The 15,726-nt window shown below is 36.7% G+C and overlaps 1 protein-coding gene across 2 annotated transcripts in view; it reads left to right on the top strand.

The window, feature by feature from the left end:
* CHID1 (chitinase domain containing 1) overlaps positions 1–15,726 on the top strand; it is a 99,262-nt gene that overhangs the window by 42,488 nt on the left and 41,048 nt on the right. For both annotated transcript variants that reach the window (XM_068684531.1, XM_068684530.1), the window contains exon 10: positions 1,696–1,851. In XM_068684531.1, the coding sequence (XP_068540632.1) occupies positions 1,696–1,851 (156 nt within the window). The remainder of the gene's footprint in view (positions 1–1,695; positions 1,852–15,726) is intronic.

Below are 15,726 nucleotides of genomic sequence, written 5' to 3'. Positions count from 1 at the left end.
ACTAGGATGTTTTGGTTTTAGTTACTTAGCACAGTTCTGCACAATGGTACAAAATAATCCAGTACATATCATTGTGGGGGAAAAAAGAAGAGCAAAATTGACAAGTAATTTGTCTGCTTCATCCTGAGGCAGAGAAATTCTTTCTCAGATTCCTTCTGCTTCTCAAATTCCTTCTGCTTGAAGGTGGCTTCTCCAGAGTTAATACTTGTGGTAGACTGGCAGACTTACATGCCATCACTTTTGCATGTGTTCCATCACTAAGACGTCTGCCACCCATAGTATTCTAGCACTTTGATAGTGTCTAGGCAGGTTCAATAGAAGAACAATTATGTCTCTTCTGAAATTTACCTTCCTCTTTCCTCTCTCTCCCCAGACCCTGTCTCTAGATCTTCCAACATAGCACCCTAGGGGAAAACAATCATGGGCAGTAATGTGTACTGAGGTTAGAACAGGCTTTTGTTACTCTCTTCTGCTGGAATATGAAGCATAGAGGTAACCATTTTAGCTTTCCTCTAGGTAAATGGGACATCTATGAAGATGAAGTGCTAAGGGCTTTCACACAGTCAGTGCAAACCCATCTGGAACTCTGGATGCACTTTGAGTTTTACACCATACTGTAGGCTACATCTTTCCTGTGTGGTGAAGCTGCACCATGCTTTATATCATGTTAAAATTACAGGCTCTGTTATGGTACAGTCACACCTTAATGCTTTTACTGCTGCATTAAGTTACTTAGATCTGGCTTGGAACTGCTATTCTTTTGTACTTTGAAGTAGGAGAGACAGTGTTCAGTTAACACACTTATTGTGTTTGAAATAAATGTAGTTTGTGAGAGAGGTTTTGGGAAAAAAAACAACAAACAAACAAAAAAAAAACCACCTTTTTTAAAAATTTGCTTTGATTGGTTTGAGTATACTAAAAGCAGTGTACATACAGCAAAATTTCTGTACTTTATTACCACTTACAGTTTTAATGTTACAGATATTCTGAAGACCTTGAGCAGATAATATTGATATTTAAAAGTCTGGAATATGCTTTTACTTCTATTGTATTAGCGAATGTTTGCAGTAGAGCCTGTTGCTCTGTTCTCTGAGCTCGGGAGAGAGTGAGACTGGTATCTTGATGCTGTATTTAGGATAGTTCAACTAGTCTGCATATTCAGGTGCTGCTTTCTAACAACAGAGCTTTTTGTTGCTAAGCAATTGCCCCTTTAGAGTTTTATTCATAAATAAAGTGTACAAATGTTAAGCAGTCTTTGAAACTTGTATTGCTTCCTTGTCACTGCTTTTATAGTTGTTCTATGAGTAAATGATGGATTTTGTCCCTGTATATTGTGCTGGTGTACAGTAAAAACATTGAGGATGGTATTGGAAAACAGTTGGGCCAAGCTCAGTGATGGTAAATGTGCTAGGTGGTAACTTCTTTACCCACCATAGGAAGTTTCACGTACACCTTAGAAATGAATGACCTTTTAGTGGGACAAGCATGTTCTGTGCATCAGCAGTTTTAAGCCACTGAAGAATGTGCATTGAATCTTTGTAGGCTTGTAGGTTATTTTCAATGCTTTCTGTGTGCCATAGCTTTCTCTATAATTGCACTCTGCAAAAAGAGAGGGCTATTGAGAATGAACGTGTGCTTTTTCTGACAGCATGATCACCTGTGTTTTGTTTGTTTGTTTTTTGGCTAACTCAACAGACCTGGTCCAAATTCCCCACTTCCCTGGGTTCGAGCCTGTGTTCAAGTACTGGATCCTGATTCAAAATGGAGAAATAAGATTCTTCTAGGGCTGAATTTCTATGGCATGGACTACTCTGCTTTGGGAGCCTTGGGGAAGCCAATCCTTGGTGGAAGGTAAGACTTTTTTGGATTATACTTATACATGAGATTCTCACAAACATGGAAATTCAGAAGCATTCTTGTTTAGAAATATGAATGTGTTGGTAACACAGAAATGGCAGAAGTGATAAATTTGTGCATGAAATAGTACCTCACCATTTAGAGTAAGATCAGTTGTTCCTTGTACAGAAGTGCAGATAGATGGCACAGATACCCTGTCAGAACACAAAAGAGAAAAAAGGTTTGTGTAATTTTCCTTCCTTCCTCTCTCCATGTTTGTACACTCAGTTTGTCATCTTTGTGTTACAATGTTCTACTGTATTCTTTTATATTCTGTATCAGTTTGGAGGTTCATTCAGGTGACCTAAAGATTTTTTCTCTCAGCTCCTGATGTTGTTACCTGTTACTTTCAAATTTGATATTAGTTTCAAACAGCAATATGCCACAGAGTTTCTTTTGAGTAGGAAAAGCTTCAGTAAGCTCACCTGGAGACAAAAATCTATAAGAAGATAAAGGCAAGTATTCCAAAGACAGCCTGAAATTTTATATTGATTCTCAGAAGATAATGGTTGTTTTAGTTTTGGGTAATAACCACATGTAATAAACAGTGAGCTTCACAGAAATACAATATGGGTAGAATGCATCAAGCCAGAAGAGAAAGCAAGAAAAAATGTGAATTTGGCAGGAAAATCATGTTTGTTCTGAAAATTGATACTAATTTGTAAAATTAAAACAAGACAGGTAGGTGAAAACAGACCTTAAAAAATAAGAGATGATCACTTTCATACACAGATTACTAAGTGTATTATATCAACATATTTCAATATAGTGTTTAAAAAAATAGTTAAGCACTGAAATAATATCTGGTGTGGCTTGTATAAGGTAAGGTCCACTTTATGTCAGTGCCTTCAGTTACACAAACACTTTGTCATCATTTTACTTGCCTGCACTGTCTTCATGCTTCACTTTGGCCATTTGCTGGGATATAATACTGTTGACATAGTTCTTTCCACTTGCTGAGTCTGGCTGGATAGTAGAAAATTACTATAGGGTGAAGGGAATAAAGCCATTATCTACAGTGGAAGGTATACGGAAAGTATATCCGAATGTCTTCTGTAAAGTTGGTTGTAACGTGGTTAGGCAGGAGCTATTTTAATATTTAGTCAAAGCACTGTTGATTTGCAAGCCTAATTGTATAAACTCATTTACTCTGAGGGTGATGAGGATCTGGCACAGGCTGCCCAGAGAAGCTGTGGATGCCCCATCCCTGACAGTGCCCAAGGCCAGGCTGGATGGGGCTTTGGGCAACCTGGGCTGGTGGGAGGTGTCCCTGCCCATGGCAGGGGGTTGGAACTGGATGATCTTTTAAGGTCCCTTCCAACCCAAACCTTTCTGTGATTCTTTGAAACTCAGCACAATTAACGTAGCTCACTACAAAATTTGCAGTTCCTTTTGCAGGTTGGAGTATCACTAATCTGCAAAGTAAACGAATCTTGGTATTTCCTGAACTGCAGCTTTTGCAGTGAAGTTTCTTCTAGAAAACATACTGCACACTAGATAGAAAAGTAACTACTTTTACTTTGCACAGACCTTTCATATCCTGGCTTATATTATAGAGTAATTGCATGTTGTTTTTAATGACGAAAATCTCCTAGCTAATAGTTATCTGTGATTAATTTTTAGTGAAAGGCATTGTTTGGCTGTTTGTAGGTGCACAGTATGGGACAACATGTTCTATATGGAGAATAGTTGTGTTAATATGTTCTCCATTAACAGGCATGTTACTGATATTTTACATAGATCTACCAGAACCCTGCTTCTGGATAAAGTCTTTGTGTCAGAGACTGTTTGAATTTATACATAAATCCCATTAGTTTTCACTTGCAGCCTGTCCTGTTAAGCATCTGTCTGTGGTTAAGCTTGCTTTTCTAGAAATACGTTTCGAGCATGCACACTTAATGCATTAGTCATTGCTATATGTGTCATATATAGTAATGTGATAGTAAAACAGGTTCAATTAAAATAGTTTCAAAGTAGGCTAAGCTTCTGAATTAGAAGGGGTAAAAAAGAGTTCAGTGTGAAATAAGCTTTCTGCCTCTTAATTGGTAACAGGCTGCTTGTAAGAAAATCTCAGTTTCCAGCATCTGTGAGTCTTTGAAAACCATCCGTATCACAACCGGTTGAATCCCACAGTGGGCATAGCTTATTCAGAGGCTCTCCCTCCCTCTCCAAAAGCTTCACACTTATTCCATTGTTAATACTCCAGCTTCATAAGTATTTTTTTTTTTTTAAATCTGAAAAGACTCATGTCTGAGGCTGATGCTATTCTTTCTCGTTTCTGTGTCTGCTTCATGCTATGTAAAAAGTTGCTCAGTGTAGAAAGGGATGGCTTGATTATTTGCTTCTTACCTTCAGTCCTTAGTGAATTTGATCTTCTATTTTGGTGGCTGTAATCCAGTGTTGGTCATGTAGTAAGTGCTGATCAATGTTTGTCATTGCTCCTTGAAGGTACCCTCAATATGTTGCATGGATAGTGATGTACTGTCAGTAAAATTATTTTAAAATATGTTCAGCAAAGTGTTATATGGGACTATCAACTTCTTCGTTGTAGGTTTTTCTTCAAGTTTTTGCGTGTGAAATTTATTGCACATGCAGGTCTTCAACAGGCTAGTGCTTAAAATTACTGGCATAGCTTATATGTAAAATTACGTGCGAAGTGCAGAAACCTTTGCTGGTTTCATGTTTGTGTTTTTCTTCAGTATAGGAATTATGTGATGGAAAGAGATTCTGAAAGTTAGGCAGATCTCATTCACTGAATGTTTTCTTAGTTAAGAAGCTCATAGAACAATTTTCAATAGAGTTTCTATTTCCATAAAATATCTGGCTGTTCTTATTGCAGCATGCAATCTGAAGGTAGAACTACTTGGTTACCATTTTGCTGAAAAGATATACAGGCTTTCCATATAATATCCTTTTTCTTCATACACACTGGAAAAAGTAATATGTATATGTGTTTGTGCCTGTGTATGTGTCTATATATCTGAATGATATGAAATGAAAACAATTGTTCTTTCACAGCCCAACGTAGCTTTGTCTTTGGGAGTTTTTACGGTAGGAACTACAACTTAGGTTTGCCTTAATGATGTGTTCATCTTTCACTTGCAGTGCAGCAACAAGTATTATTTGTTAATGCAGTGAGTCTCTCAGAGATGATAGCACATTCTTGCGCTTTAATCTACCAAGTACCATTGTTGTTTAGCTGCAGGGAAGCTACATTCCCATGTATATTTATTTCTGACATAATTTGTATGAAATGCTAAATTGAAGTAAAGGTTACATGACTGTGATTCCCCAAACCACCTCTAGTGCTTCTGGCAATGTTTACTGCCCTCTGGCTGTCAAGAATCAGGTTTCTGAACTGCTAAGATTTAGTCATTAAAACTTACCTCTGTATTAAAATCCTGTCAGACTATAACCAGCTGGTGTGGCTGGCTTGCTGCTCTTATGATCACTTTGTTCTGGTGTGTCCTCTGTTGATACTATTGAACCTGACAATATTTCTTCTTCACCTCTGAAGTGTACATCTTGGGTAAATAATTCTGCACTCTCCCCCGAAGCTTAAGAAATTGTTCAGCCTTTCTGCAGAATCTTTACCCTTGAGTTCTTGTTGATACCTTCAGTAGGTCAACAAGCCCCTCAGTCTTGCAAACTTCCTTCTTCCAAAGTACTCTTTCCCCCATTAGCTACCTGCTCTTAAGGACCTCTTAATCATTAGGATATTATATAAATGATTATTCAATTGCAGTAATATCATAATAATAATGCAGCACTTATGTTAATTTGGGATTATATTGTGGTGTTAAGAATTTATTTTACAAGCTCTATTCTGATTTTTACTAAAAGTTGATGTACAAAATCAAAGTGCCTCCTTTCATTTTGACAAAGAGTTTTGATGCAGAATTACAAAAAGCAATAACATTACAAAAAATACTGATTACTTTTTGTGTAAGGCAGTGGAAAAGATTCTGTTAAAAAAACAAAACAGCAAACATTTCTCAATGTGTTCTTGTGCCCAGTCATTTGGGCAGGAAGGAATGCTTATGTTTATTACGATTCTAGAGAAAAGTAGTAATGGCAGCAACAGCTTAAGCATAATGATTTAATTCCTGATGGAAGGACTTAATAAATGAGTCAAGAGCCAGCCTGTGAAATATGCAAGATTCTGAATAGGCTTGGAGTAATACTAACAGAAAATAGTAATGGAGCATATAGCTCCAGAGTCTTTGGAGTAATAGAAGTGCAAGTGTGTTCCACAACATTAACAGCTTTTGTTTTGGGCAAACAGCTTGTTTATACCTAGCATTATAAAGCAGGTGATTGAATAAGGTTTCTGCTGATAACATTTAATAGCAGTATAAGGTCCAATGAATTTTTTCATCACATTTTTGAGACATTTCTGAATATTATTAACACCAGGAAACAGAAGGAGATTTTTTTTCCCACCATTAAATTATTTTGTGCCTGCTTTGGGAAAGTGAGTCTAGAAATGCTGAGTAACAAATTTAAGCTAAAATAGCTGTGCGCTGAAAATAGAGTTGCATTTCAAAATGTTACTAAGATAGAAATCAAGGCAGAGTTTTTCTTTTAGAATAAGATACAATATTACAAAAACTATTATAAATGTGTTATTTGGAAACTGTATTTAATGTACAAGATTGTGCCCCAAATATCTGTATATCCTCAGTAGTTGCCTCTTACCATTTGAGGTATGTCATTTCCATATTTAAATCTAGTGTAGCTTTTGTTATCTGTTTCAGAAGGAAGCTGGTTTTGAACCTCTTCATATATCTTATGTTTTCTGAATAGATTCAGCTTTTTTATTTACCTGCCTTTATGGCTGGGGAGTAGAAAGAAAACTTGTCCAGAGTTGTATTTCATGTGCAGTTCAAAGTAGCCGCATGGGCAGGCTTAGAGCAGGAATATGTACTTCCTGTTCGTGTGCGAGGATGTAGATTGCATGAGAGAGGTAATGTCTGTCGGCCTGGATGGTCCTACTGCCAGCCTTAGATACTGGGTGGGGGCAAGAGAGGCAGGTGGTACGTGTGATTTTTTTTCAATAAAAATGTGAATTATTTACTAAGATGATTAAACCCAGAGGAGGTCATCTTATCATTAGTGATTCCTTGTATTTAATAAAATGTAGACACATCAGTGTTTTTACAAGATTTTTTTTTTTGTCTGCGTGAGTGAAAACAAAACTTCCCTGAGTCAGCAGTAGTCTGAGTGAATGCAGGCTTTAAGTCCCAGGAATTTATTTTCCTGTTCTGCTTCTAGCTGAGTTGAGGGTTAGAGGTCTGTGCTTAATACGCTGATCACTTGGAGCTATAAACCTGAAAAGGTAAAAGTCAATGAAGCTGTCACTTTCCATGTTCTTGCACTGCTTTGAATTAGTTTTAATGGATTTAGATATAGTTATTTCACTGAATTCTTCATTTTATAGTAATGAGGCACTAGACAGTTTGAGGAAAACTCAATATAGAGGTGGAATATATTATGGTATTGACAATGTGAGTGAAAGTTATGACCAAATGTAGCAGTATGTGTGATACTTTTCCTGGGTTAGAACCAATTATACTCAGGTGTATTTTAGCTGTTCTTTTAATTGTTCTATGCAAATCTAATCATGAAAGAAAGCTGATGGAAGCAGCAAACCAAAAAGCAGCTTTGTCTTAAGAAAATCAATTAAAATTTAGGTCAAGAGAAACTGAAGTGCTTGATAAGTCTGAATTAAATATAATCTCTCTCCCCAGACAAAACAAAGAAGCCCTGCGCCACTGGCTGTAGTGTGTCAAGCTCACAGAGAGCCCCATCAATAAAATTAAATCAGATCTGAAAACCTCTACAGAAATGAAGTGTTTTCTTGCTCCTTACCCCTAGAGTCTTCTTTGAGTAAATCCATAATGGGAATATTCAATCATAAGATATGCCTGGAACCCTGTTGCTGACTGGCACCATTTATTTAGCAATGGCATTAAGAATCATTGAAAATCTTTGTGGTTTTGTGTGCGTGTACGTGTCTTGGTTGTGTTTTCTTTTTAAAGCAAGAGTATAGTATTGAATTGTGAACTTGCCTGAAGGAAAACACTGGCAGTTTGCAAAGAAAACAGTTGCCATTAGTTTTTCATGAAATGGTCATTATTATGGTGCATAATAGAAGACTGATTGTGTGTTTTACTAAGTACAGTAAGATCTTCCAGAGTAAGTATGTTAGGATCCGCTTTGTAGTCCTGAAAGATATATAAAGGAGTGTGTTAAGAATATAAAATTAAAATCTTGAAGTGGATTAGTAGATAGATGTAAGCAGTAGGGAGTCCAGCAGAAGATGAAACAACTTGTTCAGAAGGCCTCCTCAGTGATCTTGTACTTGAATAGGAAAAGGTATGATCTTACAACTGCAGTAAGGAAAAGTCAGTGTCTTCAAAAATGTTAGTAATTTTGGAGCCTGGAAAAAAAATTTTACAGCTGTCATGGTGCCATTTGCCCCAGCTGACGTTAGTATGTGTAGTTTGACATGGGCTGTATTCGAAGTTCTCTTCATTCGTTTTCTCCAAGTTCACAGCAGTTATTAAAACTCCCTTCTCGCATTGTGCACAACTAAAGCTGACTGTCTCTGGTTTTACACGCTAACCGTTTGTCATTTGAAATTTTAGTTTATTTTTGTTTACATGGATCTGATGGGAAGTTGTTCTTGGAGTTTAAACAGTGCTTATTTCTGGACGTTCTTTGTAAGGTCAATGAAGCAGTCCAGTGTAATTCACTCTGATACCTATAGAGGTATTGAAATTGTAAGAGAGGGGTCTCTGAGGAAAACAATGCTGTGTAAATGTTTCCTTTTCCTTTGCATTTTTGATAAATCTTTATTTCCAATCAATAGGCCTGATAATTAACTGCGCATTGCCAGGGGAGCAAAGTTCCCCCCATCCCCTCCAAAGCAAACTGTAATTAATAAGACTAGAAACATAGTAGAGTTTGGACAGCAAATGATAGGAAAGCTTATCCAAAACAGGCATCTGTGCAGAGACCTGTGTTCTTTTGGCTCACTTTAAATAAAAATTCAAGGTTATATTTCTGAAGGAAAACAAACATGCTGGTGAAAAGGCAGAATTTTTAATAGAAGTAAAATGTTCTTTTTTATTTTCTTTCTCAACTGTGCTGTCGACTTTGCTGTGAAACCTTAGCAATTTATTTAATCTCTTTCCTCCTTTATTTGAACTATTAGAAAAGCAGACGGATGTAATTTAGTTCTAGGGGTATTGCTGGTAAGAGGTATGCATTTGAACTTTGGCAAATGTTTTGCACTGCACTAAAAATCTCAACAACTTGGAATTAATTTTGATATGCAGTTTTTGCTCTTGTAGCCCTTCTGTATCTAAATAACATAGCACAACGTAAAAAGACTGTGGTATGTTATTCAGAGCAATGGTAAATATTGGTAATGCACAATTCAGGAGCACTGGGCAGTGACAGTGTAATGAATACTGGGATGTCCGATGGAGAACTGTAACTGGGGTGAGCTTGTTTTTTTGTTTTACTTTTTTGGTGGTGTTAGAAGGAACATCTGATCTTTTTGCTGAAAACAAATACATTTTGTCTTACCCAATAATAGCTTTTCATCTGGTTTCTTGAATTAATTTAGTCATATGCATTTAATCAATTATCTAATTAATCCTAGGCATTATTATCTTTTGTTCTTTTCTATTCCTGATTGGTCTGGTGTCTATTCACAGTTCTTTCTGCTACCCGAACTTAACTGCCTTGCATATTACACCTTCAGACTCATTAGCTGTTTGTCTTAGTTAATTGCTAAAGATAATCTTCATGAATAGAGTCACTTTGCCCTTTGTCTTCAGACAATTTCACTGCAGGGAAGATTTTTGACAGGTGGAAAAAAAACATGGCAAATCTTTTAAACAACTAAAAAACCTCTACCAGGTATTCTGTAAAGCTGGGGGAAGAAGAAAATGTCATTCTCATGAGGAATAAGCTGTACTTTTGCTTCCTAAACATGTTTCTTACCAACATTGGTTTCACGTAAAAATTTCTGGCAGGCAAGTGATTGTACAATAATCATTTCATGAAGTAATCCAGAGAACTCAGCCTTCCCCCAGCAGATAGCAATTCTGCCTCTTGTTCCCTTGTTTTTATGGTTGCCAGGACTACTTGGGGAGAATAAAGGGAAGTGACGGAATATTCTGCTGTATTTGATAGCCTGTTGAAGGGAGACTTGAACATGTTAACAGCCTTTAAAAGAATGAAATGGGAATGCAGGAATTGGGCAAGTGAGGTTTTTGTTGTTTTAGTTTGCCATTATTAAAAATAATCCTGGAACACTGTGGCACAAGGGATCTCAGTTTGGACCGTGAAAAATGTGGATGGCTTTGAGAAGGTGAATGTTTGATACTTTCTCCTCTTTAATAGTATTAACTGGCAGTATTTTCCTCCATTATAGTGAAACAAGGAAAGTCATTTTACAGTGTCCTCTTTGTAGTAGAAGGTTGTCTCAAATAAATATTCAACAAAATATTACATTCTATATTCTATTACAGACTATTCCTATTTTGCTACCTATTTTGAAGTTATTTGATTAGATTCAAAGCTATTTGTTTTTTTTTCCTGTTTGTTTAGGGTGTTAGTTTTGAATGTTGCCCATCCAAGAAAGAATAATCTTCGTCAGCTGAGAACATATGATGTTACCTTTCTGCAGTAGTGGAGGCCCATTTTGATGGGAACATTGCTGTTACCAGTGTTGAACGTCTTGTTATACCTGCATGTTCTATTTCGGCTTATTATTTGATGTGTGATTTTCTTCAAATATGCACTGAAAATCTTTAAAGCTTCTACTACATCTTCTAATTTATATTTTCATCTCTTGCAAAGTTCACCATACCCGTGGATGATCTCTTATCCTGGTGCTAAAGCATGTATTTTTGTTAAAAGATTCTGTTCATAATTCCAAATCCTATGTATTTTACAAGCTTGTAAAGTGAAAGAAAAAGCTACCAGACTACAATGTTTCAATCTGTTAGAACTCTGCCACTCACAGAGTGGCTTAAACGTTCTCCTAGTATAGGACCACTGAAAAGGGATGTCCCTGACGCCAAAATTGGAATTTACTGACCCAAATAAGGAACCTGAGCTCCCACAGAGTGAATGGAGAGACTTGGATTAGCATTTGTATTTTAACTCAAGATCTGGTGAGGGAGGCAGAAGAGCATGTTAATCTTTATATATATATATATGTGTGTATATATATATACACACATATATATGTATATACATATATATATATATATATATATATATATATATATATATATATATATATAAATCAAATATTTGAAGTATTACAAGACTTTGGATCACTACAACCTGCTTCTATTCAAAAGCAGCTGTATTCCAGGCAAGAATCAACTTAAAAGCAAGCTAAGCAGAGAGGCATGAGAGCAGGATGCTAATCATTTACAGTCGAAGACTAGGAATATAACATTTGAAAAGCAGTAAGACTGTCTAAATAACTTGCATAAAATGTATTTATTTACCCATGTTGTGGCACTGTTAATTGTAGGATTGTGTTTCCAATTGCTAGGAAATACAAATTGTATAAGAACAAATTCCAAATATTCGTCAGAGTAGTCTGCCAAAAAACAGTGTGTTTTGAGGACATTACTGTAGATTATGAAATTGAAATGCTAACTGACTTTTGAATTGCCAGTGAACACTAATACCACTTCATAAACCTCTGGAAGTTTCTCAGTTCCGTTTGCTTTGAGGTGTTTATGATTTTTCATTTGTATATATATTCAGATAAATATATATGTACTCAAATGCATTATTGGCTTCATTTGATATATTTCATATCTTGAGTATTCTACAGTGAGTCATCCAGATTAGTACTATTTTTCCTTTTCTTAAAGAAATAAGGCTTATAACTTGTGTTTTATCTGCTGGTCATCTTGTCCACACAGTTGTTCTCTGCAGTGCTTTTTGTATATATGGGCTAATTTAAACCAAATTTGACAGAGGCTGAAGTTCTCAAAGATGACAACTTTTCTGAGTGTGGGTGGCTTAGCAGAGCTGTAAATCACAAGCTATAGCTGTAAGGAGAGTAAGACTCCCTGCTCTAAGCTATATCTGTTACTGGTTTACAGAGAATCCATATGGAGCTTAACTGGGAAAGGTTTTTTACCTGTCTAAATGAGAATCCAGCTAGAGATAGTTCCACGCCCCACACAACAATTAAATCTGATTTCCTGTTTGCTATGCCTGTAGACCTCGTAAATTGTGTGCTTAGTTGGGTTAGAGTACGTGATGTCTGCATTTCTCACAGCGTGACTCTTTGGGTGTGGTTTGCGTGAAAAGTGTTTTGGTGGCAGGTAGATTTCTAGGCCTAGCTGGTGGGATGCTTTCTGCTTGACCATACGTAAATTTGGCCAAAACACTTGGTTGCTTTATGCTGCTCTGAGAGTCAAGAAGGGGATAAAAACACTTGTTATAAAGTAACACAGCAAGCAGTGTTCTGCCAGAAACAAGTTAGGTCAACATATTTTCTCAATACTATTTAAACTGACAAGAATGATACCCAAATATACAAGCCTGTCTGCATGGCAACTAGCATCAGTAATCACACTTCAGATGACCTCGAACTTTCTTTATTAGTTGCTGAATCAGATACAGACTTCATCTTTCCGTTGCTCTCACTAAATTATTGCCTCCTGAGGAAAATAGTACTTACACATTAATTCCATCAGCTCTTCCTGGTACTCAAGCAGAGCAGTTAATCCACTTGAAAGTTTCAGCAGTGCCTAAAAACAAAATTTTACTCGGTATTACAAATTCAGAAGAAAAAAAGTTGTTTTGCAAATGTGTTTTAGATAAGGCTTGTTGTTAACGTATTGTTTCTCTCATGTTTGGGAACTATGCCTTAAAAATGGTTGGGTGCCACAATTTAAGGACATAAAACTATTAGAGGATGCCCAAAGTAGGGCTACCAAGGTTGTGAAGTGACTAGAGTCCTTCTGGGTCCCTTCCTACTTGGGAGATTCTATGATTCTATGATACAGTTGTATTTGATAACTACCTAATAATACATCTGTATCTCATAATCAGTAGATTTCAAAGGAAAATTTTATTTTTTTTGCCTGCCTTTTTTGTTTTCTTTTTTCCTTGCATCGAACGGCTGAGGGCACTGGGCCTGTTCAGCCTGGAGAAGAGGAGGCTAAGGGGAGACCTCATCACAGTCTACAACTTCCTCGTAAGGGGGTGTCGAGAGGCAGGAGACCTTTTCTCCATTAACACCAGCGACAGGACCCGCGGGAACGGAGTTAAGCTGAGGCAGGGGAAGTTTAGGCTGGACATCAGGAAGGGGTTCTTCACAGAGAGAGTGGTTGCACACTGGAACAGGCTCCCCAGGGAAGTGGTCACTGCACCGAGCCTGACTGAATTTAAGAAGAGATTGGACTGTGCGCTTAGTCACATAGTCTGAACTTGGGTAGACCTGTGCGGTGTCAAGAGTTGGACTTGATGATCCTTAAGGGTCCCTTCCAACTCAGGATATTCTATGATTCTATGATAGTGCTGGTCTTAGTGCTTGTTGAGAGAAGAATGAAATCTTGTTTTCTCCTTATCAGTTTTTCATCTTTAAAGCCCACCATTTTCTTAAATGCTTACTTCTGAATAGAGGAAAATATTTTTTTAATTACTTTTTTTTTTTTTTCTGGAGTTCTCTCATACATTATTTGCATTTGTAGTAGCAGAAAGCTAGCTGTGGATTCTAAAAGCATGGTACAAATGAAAACTGCGCTGTCTCACCCATAGTGATTTCATCATGTATAGATGCTTCATTAGCACAAATAATCTTTAAAATGGTTTTCATGTTCTTTTGCCCATCAAGTCTCTATGTGACATGGCTGCAAACTCTTACTGAATTTTTATGCTCCTTAAGGAAGAAATGGAATTTGGGAGGCATTAAAAATAAATAAATAAATAAAACACAAACCTGGGGGGTGGGACCAGGAGGACAGAAAAAGGAAGACAGTAAAAAAAAAAAAAAAAAAAAAAGGTATTCATCACATTCGAATAGCAGGTAGTTGAAGGGAGTTGTCAGTGAAGAACGGTAATTAGTCAGAATCATCTTTCTGTTTATCAAATGCACATACCATTCTCAGAGAATGAAGGCTGTTGATTCAGTAAGTAGTTTGCTGGGAAGCAGAGAAGCTGTGGTAATTCTGTTTGTCTCTGTCTAATGTATTCCCCCCCTTTATTTATTTTTTTCTTTTCAAAACTCTGACAGATGCTAAGGTTAATGAATTTTAATTTAGAATTGGCCTCTTCCTTGGGCTGCTGACAGTCTCTTCCATGCCACAGGGACCATTTTGTCCCAAGTCACTTCGTTTCAGTACGAAAAGGAACATCTGATGGAAACTTCTTCGTAAATAAGTGAACTCAACTGGAACGCAGCCAAACACCATCAGAGCTGGCTCCCTGAATCCCAGTCTTGTGTTTCACCGTAGTGTGAGAGATTAGATTCATTAACCTCTCATTAGAAACATGTCAATGTTAAAATCCCATAGTATGCTAGATTCAGCCTATTAGAAACCCCAAAAGGCCAGTTAATGTAAAAGAATTAACATTTCTCATTCCAGAAGTTATTAGTATATTCCTCATTTGGCTTGATTCCATTTAATTGATGTAGTAACTTGTCAGGTACTTTTTTTTTTAGAAGCAGCTGAAACTATTAATCCAGAGCTATATTTGACTAAAGAGAAGCTTTCATCGTAGTGGAAAATACAAACACTTCATACACAATGTTTAATTCATTATTACATTTTATATATATAGATATATAGGGAGTATAGTATGATATATATTTTATGTATTAATTTAATAACACTTGCAGTTCTTTGCACCACCTCAGTGACTGAATTTGCTATTTACAGAAGGATATTAAATGCTTTTTGAGCAGATACTTAAGCACTATGTTTAATTCCAGGTAACGTTCAGAGTTTGAAGGGAAATGAAACATTTTATGTCATTCAAATGCAGTTTACCAGGAGCTTCCACCAGACCTGAAAAGGAAAGCTTCTTTACGCTCAGACAGCATATCCTGCAGTATCACTTGGGTAGTGGGTTTCTTCCAGTGTCAACATGATTATGTGTATCATTCTTAATGAGTTTCTTTGTAGAAGCATGCTGCATTTCAGAATTATGTTTTTATAAAGCTCTGTGAGATTTGATGTTGAATGATATCACTAATACGGTTTTAAGGACCTTAAGTCTCAAAGGTCTTTCTTGTTAACTGTAAACACCTTCTGGTGCTCCACCTCTGTAGTTTTCACAACAAGAAGATACTTCTGGAGTTGCTGGGCTTCTCTGGACTTCAGCCTTTTTTTCCTTTTTTGTTATGAAACAAACCAAAGTACCAGTGGTATGTAGCCACATATAACTTAGTTTTTAAATTGCGACAAGTTGTCTCATAAAGGGTAGTATATACTAGATATGCACTTTAAAAGATGCAGCAAACGTCTTTTTTCCTTCATACATACTATAACAAGTATTTTTCCCATTTTCTATTGCATCATCTTCAGGGGGTAAGGCCTCTATTACACATAGTATATTATGCTGAGAGATAAATTGAAAGGAGATCATTTCTGACCTCTCTCTGAGTCACAGTTCATCTTTAATTTTATATTCTTTCACCTCTAGACAGCATGAACTTCTGGATATAGCACTGATGGCAACACATGCTGATTAATTTTGCTGTGACCTCTGAATATCACAAGGCCACATCATTTTCTTTCTCCTTCTAGCACCTTATTCTTTTAATGGCACTTC

This window comes from Anas acuta, chromosome 5 (assembly GCF_963932015.1).
Source record: "Anas acuta chromosome 5, bAnaAcu1.1, whole genome shotgun sequence".
Lineage (NCBI taxonomy): Eukaryota > Metazoa > Chordata > Aves > Anseriformes > Anatidae > Anas > Anas acuta.
The sequence above is the reverse complement of the archived record's forward strand: the minus strand, read 5'-3'. Positions and strand labels throughout refer to the sequence as shown.